Source organism: Trichechus manatus, unplaced genomic scaffold (assembly GCF_000243295.1).
Source record: "Trichechus manatus latirostris isolate Lorelei unplaced genomic scaffold, TriManLat1.0 scaffold00001, whole genome shotgun sequence".
In the NCBI taxonomy this organism is placed as follows: Eukaryota; Metazoa; Chordata; class Mammalia; order Sirenia; family Trichechidae; genus Trichechus; species Trichechus manatus.
In genome coordinates this window covers 13,048,692-13,063,528 of record NW_004443937.1, presented here as the reverse complement: position 1 = coordinate 13,063,528, position 14,837 = coordinate 13,048,692, and the positions used below count along the sequence as shown (strand labels likewise).

The 14,837-nt window shown below is 50.4% G+C and overlaps 1 protein-coding gene across 1 annotated transcript; it reads right to left on the bottom strand.

Annotated features, from left to right (window-relative positions):
• Nucleotides 1–3,265: 3,265 nt before the first annotated feature.
• On the bottom strand, nt 3,266–14,587 carry LOC101349328 (histone H1oo). Its single transcript, XM_004368673.1, has 5 exons — nt 14,503–14,587; nt 7,910–8,169; nt 5,574–5,937; nt 4,353–4,417; nt 3,266–3,532 (listed from the first exon to the last, which is right to left on the bottom strand). The coding sequence occupies exons 1-5, from the start codon at nt 14,585–14,587 to the stop codon at nt 3,266–3,268; spliced, it is 1,041 nt and encodes a 346-aa protein (XP_004368730.1).
• Between the last annotated feature and the right edge of the window lie 250 nt (nt 14,588–14,837).

The window sequence follows — 14,837 nt, the reverse complement described above, 5'->3', positions numbered from 1 at the left end:
GTACAGAAAAGCAGGAAGAAAACAAAAGCTACCCTAACCCCACCATGGCTGGTATTTTCGAGGACCCCCCCCCTTCCAAATAATGTCTTGCATGATGGGTTGGGGGGTGTTGGGGAGTAAAATTTGGGATCAGAGTGTACACACCATTTTGAAACCTGCTTTTCTCCCCTGTGCAACAATATGTCAGCAACATCTTTCTATGTCATTAAATATTCCACAGCCTGTTTTAATGCCTGATTAGCATGCAATTCCTTCTTGAAGTTTAGAAACACATTTGCAAACGGAGAAAATCTCTAGTTTGGGAGGCATTTCTTGGTGCAGACGGTGGCCAACTTCTGTGAACAATCCGCAATCCATGTCTTGCAGCCACAGGCCTCGGGATTCCCTTCCCTTTGCCTAAGGGTCACGGAAGAGTGAGGACCCTTGGCATAGAGTCCTGAGCTTAAGCTCCATAGGGTTTTCCGTGGCTGATTTTTTGGAAGTAGGTTGCCAAGATGTGTCTGGGTAGACTCAAACCTCAAACCTTTCAGTTAGCAGCTGAGTGCTGAATCATTTGTACCAGCTAACCCCCTTTCAAAAGTGGAGAAGCAGTTGCAGACAGGGGAGGTGACTTACCCAAGGTCTCCCCCTCTGCCATATTGTTGTGAGCAGCTGTTGAGTTGGCCCCCAACTCATGGCCACCCCATGTCCAACACAACAAAACACTGCCGGTCCTATGCCATCCCCATGATCTCACTCAGGGCAAGATGCCCAGTGACGCGCCCCCAGGGCCTGCCCTGGGGTGCCTCTTGCAACCTCAGACAGAGCCTTGAAAGGAGCAGAGGAGCCCAGCCCCCACCATCTGCTCACAGTGACCCTCGGGGCCCTGCTGGCAGCCACATTACAGATACCCCAGGGAAGCTGTCAGTGCAGCCAGACAGTCTGGTGTGGAATTCTGGGAAGGTGACAGGGTGAGGAGTGGAGGCAGGAATGGAGCAGTCTCATACCTCATGCTGGCGCCTCAGTTTCCCTCTGTGCCCATTTGCCCCCTTCCCAAGTCCCATCCAGTGGGACTCATGGTGACCCCAGTTTACCTCCTCAGAAAACCAGTTGCCGTCAAGTCATTTCTGACTCATGGCAACCCCATGTGTGTCAGAGTAGAAATGAGCTCCACAGGGTTTTCTATGGGTGATTTTTGGAAGTAGATTGCCAAGCCTTTCTTCAAGTTGTGTCCGGGTAGACTCAAACCTCGAGCCTTTCAGTTAGCAGCCGAGTGCCTTAACTGTCGGCACAGCCCAGGGACCCGCCCTTTCTCCCCGCCCTCCCTGACTCAGCTGCCGCCTCACTGGGACCACGTCTCAGCAGCCTCCTGACCGTGGTGCTTTCTCATCTCAGGACATGGCCACTGTGCAACCACACAGCTGTTCAGACGCAAACTGTGGACCCATCAGTGAGCGCTTTCTCCATCGAGCACCCGCCACACCCAATCCATCAGTAAATCCCATCCACTCCAGCTTCCAGATCTTTCCAGAATCCTCCACTGCTCCCTCCATGACACCAGGCTGTGACTGGCACTCCTGCAGGAGCTCCCCACTGCCTCCCTGCTCCTGCTTGTGTCCGCTGCTGTCACTCTGCTGAAAATAAAACCCAAAGTTCTGCTCTTGGCTTACAAGGCCCTTCATGGTCTAGCCCTGGTCAGCCTCGCAGAGCTTGTTCCAAGTATCTGCTGCTGCATAACAAACAACCCCAGTACTCATGGCATAAAACAACAGTAATTATTTAGTTTGCTCATGAATCTGCAATTGGGGTGGGGCCTGGCAGGGAAGGCTTGTCTCTGCCCTATGTGGTGTCAACTGCGGCAATTCAACTAGGGCTGGAAGTCCAAGATGGAGCACTCAGTGCTGGTGGCCGACTGAGCACTCAGCTGGGGTGGAAAATGGAGGGCCCTCAGTTCCTCTCCATGGGCTAACTTGGGCTTCCTTACAGCATGGTGGCTGAATTCCAAGAGCAAGTGTCCCAAGAACAGGAAGTAGAAGCTGCCAGTCTCTTAAAGCGTGGGTTCAGAAATTGATGTAGTGTCATTTCCACTGTGTTCCATTGGTGGAGCAATCACAGAGCCCAGATGCAAGGCGCAGGGACGCAAACGCCACCTCTTGATCGGAGTAGTGTCACAGATGTTTTTAAAGCATCCTCCACCTCATCTCCCATTACTGTCCTCCTCCCTCCTTGCGGTCTAGTCACATGAACCTCCTTGCAGTTCCTTGACCCTGTCAAGCATGTTCCCACTTCAGGGGCTTTGCAGTTTCTCGCGCTTCTGGCCAAAATGCTCTTCCCCTAGGTACACAGGCTCCTGCTCTGACTCCCCTCCTCAGAGGCCTTCCCTGCCCAGCCTGTCTACAGTAGCAGCTAGCCCATCTGTCCTTCTCTAGACTCTGCCCTGCTTTGTTTCTCAGCCCAGGTGCCACTTGGCATCTAGGCTTGTTTGTCTCCTTCTCTGGCCTGGATGCTCTGGGAAGGCCATCTCCTTGGTGACTGTGACACTGCCTGGCATTCAGTGGCGCTCAGAAACTAGTTGCTGAATGGTCTCCTTGACTCCTCTCAGCTCCTCTAGCCCCTCATCTCCACAGCCACAGGGCTCTTCTTAACATAGTCTTCAGTCACTCCTGGCCTACATCCCTCCCCTAGCTCCCCACTACCCCCAAGAGCAAGTATCCCAGTCTATGTTCCTTAGTCTGCCCCCATCCCAGGCCTTCCCACCTCACCCCCACAACCCAGTGGCTCATGCCACCCCACCCCCATGCTCTATTCAAAACCACAAATCACCCTCCTTCAACCACACCTTCCTACCCCACCCATGCTATTCCCTCTGCCTGCAATGCCCTTCCCCTCATCTGTCCAGCAACTCCTACTCATCCTTTAAGATCAAAAGCTGACTTCTTCAGGCAGCTGTCCCAGATCTCGTAGCCGGGTTACACACTTCTCCAGTGATCCCACAGGCCCCTAGCCGTCTGATCTGTGTACCAAACATACAATCTGTCTACCCCAGAACAGAAGCCCCTGTCTGGTCCTGGGCCCGAGCCCTGGCCAGGCAAACAGTTGTTCAGTGAATGTTTACGAATGACTGAGTGATGGAATGGCCAAATCCTTGGACCTCAGCCTCTGCCTGCACCAATTTGTAGGTGAAAACAAATCTTTATTGACAAATAAGTTGCAATTAAATAAATAGAGTGACGGTTTATGGGGGAATAAAAACTCAAGGTGAATCTCAGCCTTTCTATCCCAGCCTCTAGCTCTCGGCTTTGGCCTTCTTGATAGACGTCTTAGACAGCGAGGCCTTGGCAGGCAGCCCAGGCCTTCTTGGGCCCTTGGGGGCCTCTGTCTTCTTGGCCAGGTGCACAGGGGCTGTCTTGGACCCACCGCTGCCCTTGCCCTTGGGCGGAGCTGCTGCCTTGGCTTTAGGCTCCTTTCCAGGCCCCTGGGCAGCTGCACCTTTAGGGGCCTGGGCTGTGGCTGCTGTCTTCTTTGCTGCTGGGAAAGTTGCACCATTCTTGCCCTACAAGAAAGCCAACCAGCAGAGGGTCAGGGCTGGGCACAGAGCTTGGAGCCCATGAGTACAGGGTTTAACCCCAGCTCTGGTGGGTTTGGACAAGTGACATCACTGCTCTGAGCCTCAGTTCCTTATTTGTAAAAATGAGATGGTATCATGGATTGAACTGTGTCCCCCAAAATATCTGTCAACTTGGCTAGGTCATGATTCCCGGTATTGTATGATTGTCTATCATTTTATCGTCTGATGTGATTTCCCTATGTGTTGTAAATGCTATCACTATGATGTGACGAGATGGATTAGTGGCAGTTATATTGATGAGGTCTACAAGATTAGGTACTGTCTTAAGCCAATCTCTTTTGAGATACAAAAGAGAGAAGTGAGCAGAGAGACGTGGGAACCTCATACACCAAGAAAGCAGTGCCAGGAGCAGAGCATGTCCTTTGGACCTGAGGTTCCTGTACTGAGATGCTCCCAGACCAAGGGAAAATTGATGACAGAGACCTTCCTCCAGAGCTGACAGAGAAGAGAAAGTCTTCGCCTGGAGCTGACACCCTGAATTTGGACTTGTAGCCTACTGGACTGTGAGAGAATAAATTTCTTTGTTAAAGCCATCCACTTGTGGTATTTCTGTTATAGCAGCACTAGATGACTAAGACAGATGGTAATACCCCACGGTGCTGGAGAGCCAGGGAGGAGAAGAAGGTGAATTGTGCTTTGTAGTGGGTAAAATGTACCCTCTTTCCCCCACGGAGCCCTCCAGGGGCAGGGAGTAGGAAGAGCCCTGGCCTGTTCAGGTGGACCAGGGCAGTCATGCAGCACCTACCTTGGAGGCCTTGGCTTTGGAACTCTTACTGCCAGCGTTTGCTTTCCTGGGGGCCTCGGCATCTGCTGCAAGAGGGGCTACAGGGAAGGACTCTGTTCAGGAGGAGCTGCTGGTGGGGCAGGGAGGGTCAGGGGCAGAGGCCCCCACAGGGTCCCAGGCCTCACTGACACTTTTTCCAACTAGTCTGCAATCTGAGGACAATAGGACTGACCTCATAGTCTGGTTGGAGGGTTAAATAGATTGTGGATGACAATCGCATCCTCCATGCAAAGCATGAGGGCAGGCACCCTGCTCCCCGCCCATCCACACCAGAATTCTAACAGGTCTTCAGTCCATCTTCCACGTGGCAACCAGGACACACTTTTAACAGCCAGGACATGCTTTTAACAATCACGCTGACCCCAGTTCTCCCCTCCGAGGCAGCAATGGTTCCGTGGTAAAATTCTCGCCTTTCATGTGGGAGAACTGGGTTCAATTCCCAGCCAATGCACCTCATGCACAGCCACCACCCATCTGTCAGTGAAGGCTTGTGTGTTGCTATGATGCTAAATAGCTTTCAGCGGAGGTTTCAGAGTAAGATGGGCTAGGGAGAAAGACCTTGCAATCTGCTTCTGAAAATCAGCGGATGGTAATCCTACAGATCACAACAGTCCCACCCACAACTGATTGTGGGGATGGTGCAGACTGGACAGTGTTTTGCTCCACTGTGCATGGGATCGTCATGAGTTGGGGGCCAACTCAACAGCAGCTAACAATAGAACCTTTCTGTGGCTCCTCACTGCCCTCCAAATAAAAGTCCAGCCTCCTTCCTGCCTGCCCTGCACAGCCTGCAGCTTTGGCTCCCGCTCCTGACACTGTAGACAGACACAGAACTATCTGCAGTTCCTCTTCTTTATTTCTCCAGGCTTTCTCACATGTTGTTCTCCTGCTTGGGACACCTCCTCCAGGAAGGCTTCCCAGACCCCTGCCTCCGATAAGTCAGGCTCCTCCTCTGGGTTTCCAGTGCCTGCTTTGCCACCCATAACCCTTTAAATGTCTGCCCCATTTCCTGCCCCACCTCGCCCACCCCAGCTACCACGAGTCTCTGTCTCTCCAGGTCAAGCTGAGCCCACTGGGCACATATACTAGATTAGGAAACGCCCTCCCCAAAGCTGGACTGCCCTCCACCCCCATGACTGGGACCATCATCCCATACCCTCCTCGACCCATTCACACACCCACCTTGGCTGCTGGTGCTGCCTTTGACTGTTGACTTCCCGCTGAGCCCAGCAGCATCAGGAGGGGCCTTTGGGGCCTTCTCTGGTTTGGGGGGGACCTTCTTGGCCTCACCTACTTTTGCCACTTTGGCCTTGGCTTTGCCGCCTTTCTTGGGGGTCTTCTCCTTGGCTGTGTCTGGCTTGGGGGGAACTTTCTTCACCTTACCCGGCTTCTTGGGCACCTTTTTCACCTTGCCCGGGTGAGGAGGGTCCTTCTTTGCCTTGCTGGGGTTCTTGGGGCCCTTCTCCTTGGCCTCACCGGGTTTTTGGGTGGGCATGATGGTGGACTTCTTTCTGGGCTGGATTATCCTTTTTTTCTTGGAAACTAACTGGAGGAGGAGAGAATGGGGTGGTATCAAGAACAGAAGTTCTGAGCATCTCACCCCCCAACACCCTGTGTAAGACTCAGGGGAAGAAGAACCCATTCCAGGAAAGGTGCTAAAAGGTGGTTAGGGCGTGAGGAGAAGATACACATTTGCAACTCACTGGGTGTCTGCTAATGGGGACCTTAGGCACAGATTATCAGCTGATGCCCCAGGCTGGTACCCTCCTCTCTGTGGGGGGCAGTTAAGCAGCTCTTCGAGCTTGGTAAAAGTGAGGTGTTGCTCAACTCATGCCTGCATCTCGAAGCCTCAAAGCCAGGCTTTAGGGAGCACAGACTGTGCACTGTGAACACAGAATCCTTTTCTGCCCCCATCACTATCCTTCAAGATGCTGAATCTATGAATCCCCTTCGACCCTCCCATCGGTCTCTCCACAAAGGCCTGGCCTACTCTCGCCTCTCCCTTTCCCCTATGCCCAGTGGGTCATGGGCTCTGAGTTCACAGAGGCCTCACCCCTCCCAGCGGCGAGCTGCAGTCCAGTCGTCTCTTTCCCACCCCGGCCTCCTTGGCTTTCTCATCTCCACAAGGAAGATAAACCTCTCATCACTAGAGGAATGAGCGTCAGGGGATAGAGGGCCCCTGGCAAACACGCAGTCCCTGCCCCTCCAGAGCCCAGCTCTGATGACATCACTGCTCCCACCCCAAACCCTCAGGGCTTCCGTGCCCACCAAGATCAGAAACCATACCCTCACCCCCACCTGCACGTGTATCCCAAACTCCCGGACGCCTGTGGTCCCACTTCCCTTGCCTCAACTCCCCTCTCCTCCTTCAGCCCACTTTCCTAACTGGTTTACAGACCCGAGAGCCTAACCCTACCACTTGCTCCCCCTGTGCCCCTCTCCGCTTGCCTCCTCTGCCCTCTGCATCACCCTCCTCTTTCTAACATCTCCTGCCCTGGGTCAGGCTCTGTGCTGATGGAAGGAGCCACTTATTGACCCCATTTTACAGATGGGGAAACTGAGGCTTAGAGAGGGTGATGAGTCACTTGCCAAAGGCACACAACTACTGAGAGGCAGAGCTATGAATCAATCAGTGGAATGTCCACCCCAGATCCTGGGTCCTCCATCAATACTCTCTTTCTCCCATGCGGTGAGGGAGAGCCTCCTTCCCGAGGACCCCACTCTGTGGGTACAGCCTCCGAGTTTACCTGCCCTACCTACTTGGCCTTGTCATGACTTGTGTCCAAGCTCTAACCCTCGCCCAGGAATTCCATGAGGGTGGGACTTCCTGTGATCAGTTACCACAGGGGCTGGCACATGGCAGGCTCAGAATGTTCCACAATGTTCCATGGCAACTATCTGACCAACGGCTGTGTTCCAGACGTTGGGCAAGATGCTAGGGTGCACCATTGCCAAGACAGACCCCATGTATGCATCCCTGAGATTTCCCACAATGCAGGGGTTTGATTTTGTCCCAAATCTGCCCTCAGCTCTGAGTGGCCCTGGACAGGACCCTCTTGAAGCCTCATTACCATGCTGGGACCCTCCCCTTTGAAAGGGGAAGAAATGGTAGCTCAGGGAAGGGTCAACCCTTGTCTTGGGTTTGGAGCCAGAGAGCAGGGAACAAACTCCAGCTCCATGACCTTCTAGAGCCAGGGTCTGGTTTGCCTCATCCGTGGTGAGGAATTCTGGGAGTAAGCCCAGCTGACATGGCCCTGATCTGATCTCATGGGTGAGGATGGATACCCCCAGGGTGACAGGGACCATGGGGGCTCAGACAAGGCACAAAAACCAGTCTTTCCAGAGGAGAGGGCATTTCAGCTAAGACCCACAGGAGGAATAAGGTGAGAAGACAGGAGGAGGGAGGCATTCCTGGCACAGCACATGCCAAGGCCAAGGCCGAGAGAAAAGAGGGAGCCAGGACTAATGTCCAACCAGGGTCCTGAAACCTCTTGACCCCTCTTGCCTGGTGGGCTTACTTTGAAGCTGCCGGTGGCCCCTCTGGCCTTGGAGTTGAGGGGCCGGATGAGGAGGCCCCGGCTGATGCCCTTGGCCAGGGCCTGCTTCAGCAGGTACTTCAGCCGGGTGACGCTCACCGTCGGGTACTTCTGCAGGATGTACTGCTTGATGGCCACCACTGAGGTGCCTTGCCGCTGCTCCCCCGCCTGCAGTGCCTCCAGCACCATACGCAGCACCGTGGGGTTGCGGCGCTGCACTTGGACGCCGCCGTGGCTCGGGCCTGCGGGCGGACAGCAGAGCGTCACCAGATACCCAGGCTATGCCCCAGCCCCGCCAGAGACCTGGACCCAGCGACGTATGCATCAGGTGCTGGCCGGACATCCAGCACCACAGTGGACAAGGGGCTTCGCAAGGGTCAAACACATGCCCAGCTGGTGCCACTGAGCACAGGGCTATGGCCCCCAATGCCAGGTGTAGGGCTGGCACATACCCATTAAGCTCACTGAGACTCTCTCTCTTTTTAAAGAATTAAACATTCTGAAAAAAAAAAAAAAAAAGCCTGACTCAACTAAGTCTCTAGATCTAATAACTATTTTTCAGGAAATAGGGGGGTTTTGTGAGATGACCACAGGATGCGATCAGCAAAACCCAGGCGTGAGAAACTCTCCCAGACGCATAACCTGCTTTCTCCAAATAAACAAAAGGAAGAGAAAAAGAGGGAGGTGTAGCCGACAGAAGATAGGATCCTTGAGAGACTTTCAGCCAAATGCTGCATGGGGTCCTTCCTTAGTCTCAGAGCACAATTGGAACAATCCAATCAGGAAAACAAAAGAAAGGCCGACAGGTAAACGTGCACCCTGGGCATACCCCATGATGTGAAGGAGGATAGTCATCGTTTCAGGTGCGCTAATGGTAGTACTATCATTTTTTAAGGGTTTTTACATTTAAAGACAAGTACTGAAATATTTACAGGTGAAATGATAAGTCTGGAATTTGCCTGGAAATAACCCAGGAAGTGAAACAAGAGTGGCTGTGAGCTGATAACTGTTGAAGCTGGGTGATGAGTCCGTGGTAGACTATTCTGTCTACCTTTGTGACTGTTTGAAAGTTGTTATAATGAAAAGGTACCAAAAAGTTCCACTGTAGGTATATACCCAAGAGAAGTGAAAACATCTCTGTACAACAATTTGTTCACCAGTGTTCATTGCGGCACTATTCACAATAGGCAAAATGTGGAAACAACCCAAGTGTCCATCAACAGAGGAATGGATAAACAAAGTGTGGTGCATCCACACAATGGTGTATTATTCAGCCATAAGGAGAAATGAAGCAATGACACATGTTACAACACAGATGGACCTTGATGACTGAGTGAAAGAAGCCAAACATAGAAGGGCCACATATTCTATGATGCCATTTATATGAAATGTCCAGCAAAGTAAAATCCATAGAGACAAAAAGTGATTATTACTGGGGCTGGGGACATGAGAATGGGCAGTGACTGCTAATGGGCAAGAAATTCCTTTTTGCCTTGATGAAAATGTTCTAAAATGGATTGCGTTGATGGTTGCCCAACTCTATGACTATGCTAGAAACCATTGAATTTACACTTTAAGAGGGTGAATTGTATGGTATATAAACTATATCTCTATAAAGCTGTTATAAACAAGTTACAAAAGAGAGTAGAATCAAGGGGAAGGGAGGAAACGGCATGAGAGGTTGTCAGTCACTGTAAGATGTATAAAAGTGCTTTAAACGTGAACCATGATTTAAATATGGCGATTTAAACATGACTTTAAAATGTTGATCTCTGATCAATTTGCAAAATGTAAAGACTCAAAAAGGAATCAATTGGCTCAAAATAGGGTAAAAAAAAAAAAATTAAGGTAGAAAAATAAACCCACCTGGCCACAATAGATGGACCCTGACAGAATGGGAGCAAAATGTGGAACAGAACCTCCTAAATTCCTTAAAAAAACATAAAAACAAACTTACTGGACTGGTCAAATCTATTCTTGAGATGGTCTCTAAATTCAGGTGGGAAATACTCAAGGTTGTACTTTGGCTCTCATAGTCGTGTTCTAATTTTCTTCAGCTTCAACCTGAACTTGCATACGAGCAGTTGATGGTCTATTCTGCAGTCGGCCCATGGCCTTGTTCTGACTGATGATATTGAGTTTTCCATCAACTCTTTCCATACATGTTGTCAATTTGATTCCTGCATTATTCCCTGTGGCAAGGTCCATGTGCATAGTCACTGTTTATTTTGTTGAAAAAAGGTATTTGCAGTGAAGAAGTCATTGGTCTTACAAAATTATATCATGCAATCTTCGGCATCGTTTCTATTGCAAAAGCCATGTTTTCCAACTACCAATCCTTCTTCTTTGTTTCCAACTTTTGCATTCCAATCACCAGTAATTATCAATGCATCCTGATTGCATGTTTGATCAATTTCAGACTGCAGAAGTTGGTAAAAATATTCAATTTCTTCATCTTTGGCCTTGGTGGTTGGTACGTAAATTTGAATAATAGTCGTATTAACTGGTCTTCCTTGTAGGTGTATGGATATTATCCTAATTATCCTATCACTGACAGCCTTGTACTTCAGGATAGATCTTGAAATGTTCTTTTTGACAATGAGTGCTATGCCATTTCTCTTTGTCATTCCCAGCATAGTAGACCATGTGATTGTCCAATTCAGAATGGCCAATACAAGTCCATTTCAGCTCACTAATGCCTAGGTGTCGTGGATTGAATTATGTCCCCCAAAAAATGTGTGTATCAGTTTGGCTGGGCCATGTTTCCTGGTGTTGTGTGATTTTCCTGTATGTTGTAAATCCTGCCTCTATGACGTTAATGAGGGAGGAGGGGCGGCAATGGTGTTAGTAAGGCAGGACTCAATCTACAAGATTGGATTGTGTCCTGAGGCAATCTCTTGAGATATAAAAGATTGAAGTGAGCAGAGAGACAGGGGGACCTCACACCACCAAGAAAGAAGTGCCAGGGGCAGAGCGTGTCCTTTGGACCCGGGTCCCTGCACGGAGAAGCTCCTAGTCCGGGGGAATATTGATGAGAAGGCTGACAGAGAGAGAAAGACTTCCCTTGGAGCTGACCCCGTGAATTTGGACTTTTAGCCTACTTTACTGCGAAGAAATAAATTTCTCTTTGTTAAAGCCATCCGCTTGTGGTATGTCTGTTGTAACAGCACTAGATGACTAAGACACTAGGATAGCAACGTTTGTGCCTTCTATTTCATTTTGGATGATTTCCAATTTTCCTAGATTCATACTTTGTACATTCCACGTTCCTATTATAATGGATGTTTGCAGCTGTTTCTTCTCATTTTGTGTCGTGCCACTTCAGGAAATGAAGGTCCCGAAAGCTTGACTACATCCATGTCATTAAGGTTGATTCTACTTTGAGGAGGCAGCTCTTTCTCAGTCATATTTTGAGTGCCTTCCAACCTGAGGGGCTCATCTTCTGGCACTGTATCAGACAGTGTTCTGCTGCTATTCATGAAGTTTTCACTGGTTAGTTCTTTTCAGAAGTAGACCTCCAGGTCCTTTCTCCTAGTCTGCCTTAATTGTGCTCATGAGGAACCTGTACATAGATCAAGAAGCTGTCGTTCGAACAGAACAAGGGGATAGTGTGTGGTTTAAAGTCAGGAAAGGTGTGCATCAGGATTGTATCCTTTCACCATACTTATTCAATCTGTAATGCTGAGCAAATAATCCAAGAAGCTGGACTATATGAAGAACAACGGGGCATCAGGACTGGAGGAAGACTCGTTAACAACCTGTGTTATACAGATGACACAACCTTGCTTGCTATAAGGGAAGAGGACTTGAAGCACTTACTGATGAAGATCAAAGACTACAGCCTTCAGTATGGATTACACCTCAACATAAAGAAAACAAAAATTCTCACAACTGGATAAATAAGCAAGATCATGAAAAAGGAAAAAAGATTGAAGTTGTCAAGGATTTCATTTTACTTGGATCCATAGTCAACACCGATGGAAGAAGCAGTCAAGAAATCATACGACACATTGCATTGGGCAAATCTGCTGCAAAACACCTCTTTAAAGTGTTAAAAAGCAAAGATGTCACCTTGAAGACTAAGGCGCTCCTGACCCAAGCGATGGTATTTTCAGTCACCTCTTATGCATGGGAAAGCTGGGCAGTGAATAAGGAAGACCGAAGAAGAATTGATGCCTTTGAAGTATGGTGTTGGTGAAGAATACTGAATATAACTTGGATTGCCAAAAGAACAAACAAATCTGTCTTGCAAGAAGTACAGCCAGAATGCTCCTTAGAGCAAAGATGGAGAGACTTCATCTCACGTACTTTGGACATGTTATCAGGATGGACCAGTCCCTGGAGAAGAACATCATGCTTGGTAAAGTAGAGTCAGTGAAAAGAAGAAGACCCTCAACGAGATGGATTAACACAGTAGCTGCACCAACGGGCACCAAGTATAACAACGACCATGAGGATGGCACAGGACGGGGCAGTGCTTCATTCTACTGCACGTACGGTCACTATGAGTTGGAACTGACTCGACGGCACCTAACAAAAAAACGACTGGACTGATTGAGACTGGAGGACACTCAGAGACTATTGCCCTGAAACACTCTTGAAACCTTGAATCAAAACTAGACACCAAGATCACCTTTTAGCTAAAAACATATTGGCTCACAAAATAAAGAGTATCACCTGTGAGTACTGTGCTCCTTTAAAAAAATCACCCATACGAGACCAAATGGTCAACAATTACTTTAAAACAAAGACGAGAAGGTAAGGGGTCAAAGAAACTAGGTTAACAGAAACTGAACAACCAGAACGAAAATTTTGAGAACGTTCATGCATTATGAAGAATGTAACCAATGTCACTGAACAACTTGTGTAGAAATTGTTGAATGGTAATCTAAACTGCTGTGTAAATCCTCACTGAAAATGCAATAAGATATTATTTAAAAGAAAAATAAACCCACCTGGAAATTGTAGAGGCCTAAAGAATTTCAATCCAACCCCAGCTGCGCCCTGGCCAGGAAGAGCCCAGTGTCCAGGAAGATTTGCTTTGGGGTCAAAGCCTGTTGGCTGGTGGAATGAATCCCACCTTGGTCAACTCTGGGACTTCAGGAATTTCACTCCCTTCTCTAGGCCTCAGTCTTCCCATCTGTACAGTGGGGACAGGGAGCTTTAAGGGGTCTAAACCCTCCCAGCTGCAGGGTTATGGGGTTCCCCGAGTGGCTCTCCCGCCTGGTCTCGAAAGGCAGCTCCAACCCATCCCCTGCTCCCCTTATCCATGTCCTGCCCACAGGAACCACCCCCATGTCCCCACACTTGCTCCTCCTAGGCCTGTCTTCTCTCTCCTACTAAACCCCAGCCCTTACAGCTGGATTCAGCCCCTCATTCTGCAGTTATTAAATGCTTGCTGTATTCCTGAATGTCCAAAACAGAACTCACACGTCCCTCAAACCTGTCTCCACACAGATGTCCAAACAAGAGCCCCTCTCCCCCAAACCACAACTGCTCCACACCTTCCCATGGGTCTCTTTCTCTGTTCTGGTCTCCCCTCTCCATTCCTATGGCTCCAGTCTCTTTCCCCTTTCAATCCATTCCCCCCCCACACCATATCCCACATCCCTCACCCCCCTGCTTAAAACCCTCTGTGGCTCCCCACTGCCCTCAGTGTAAGAGTTGTCACTCCTGAACACAGCTTGGAGGCCCAGTTCATGGGCCCCTGGCCTGCCTCTCACCACTGTCCCCCAACTCTGCCCCTAGCAAGCAGGAAGCCTTGCAGCTCCCCAAATGCTCCTGCAGAGCCCTTGCCTCTGGGCCTTTACCCATGCTGTTTCCTCTGCCTGGGATGCTGTTCTCCTTGGTCCCCCAGGCATCTCTCACTCATCCTTCAAGGCCCAAATGGCACTTTGGTTTGAACACCTCCCCTGACTTCCCAAGCCAGAGGGAGCAACTCCACGCTTGTGCCCCAGCAAGCACCTGGAACCCCCAAGAAGCCTTTGCAAATGCTCAGAACACTTCCCCTATCCTGCCCCTCCCCCCTGGGTGGGGCCTCTCTAGACTTCAGGGGCTACCTCCTCCAGGAAGCCTTCCCTGACCTCCCAGCCAGGATTCCCTCCGTTAAAGTACATGCCATATAACAAATAGCAAATATTAATGAGAAGCCTGGGAGCAACTCAAGGGAATGAACTGGGTTTGGTTCGCCTGGGTGGGCCCCACATCCAGAGGAATCCCAGATCCTTGTTTGTTGATTGAAAATTGGAATACAGCCCCAAATTCAAACGCTCCTTGCTTGAGTCCCTCCAATTAGCTGCACTGCTGCTATAGCCCAGCCTCCCTTCCCGCCAAGAAATGGGCTCCAGCTGGAGCAGCCCTGCTCCCCCTCTTCCCCTGAGCTAGGCCGGCCTCAGCCCAGGCCCAGCCTGGCTTCACTACCTGTGGCGCCAGCTCCTCTGCCCCAAGGGTAGTTGAAGTCAACAGCCTCTAGGGTGGGCTGGGAGAGGAGGAGGAGGGTGGGAGGAGGAAGGGCCCAGGACAGTCCGGGGAATGGGCTCTCAGGGATGAGGTAGGTGCCGCATCCCCTTGCTCACCTGGCCTCTCAGACCCAGATGGCCCCGCCGACCCCGCTGAGGAGGCCTCCGAGGTATCGCTGTAAGCATAGCTCCCGGCAGCCATCGGACAGGCAGGTGAGGCCTACAGCGCCCCTTCCCTGTGGGAAGTGGAGCCAGGCCAGCCTCCCTTGACTTATATACTACGGCTGGCCCACCCCTCCAATCAACCCCTGATTAGGCTGGGAGCAGCTGAGCTGATTGGGGCAGGAGGGGCGATGGGGCACTGCGGCCCTGTTTCCCTGCCATGGGGTCCCAGCCTGGCCATCCACCTCTGTGAGACCTCCGGTGAGTCGCTTGACTTCTCTGGGTCTCAG

Excerpts from the sequence above, each read along its gene's own strand:
- LOC101349328 (XM_004368673.1), bottom strand. The coding sequence starts at position 14,587 with ATGGCTGCCGGGAGCTATGCTTACAGCGATACCTCGGAGGCCTCCTCA. Across the intron at positions 8,170-14,502 it reads ATCTGGGTCTGAGAGGCCAG|GCCCGAGCCACGGCGGCGTC; the intron begins GTGAGCAAGGGG and ends GTCCGCCCGCAG. Across the intron at positions 3,533-4,352 it reads CCAAAGCCAAGGCCTCCAAG|GGCAAGAATGGTGCAACTTT; the intron begins GTAGGTGCTGCA and ends GCTTTCTTGTAG.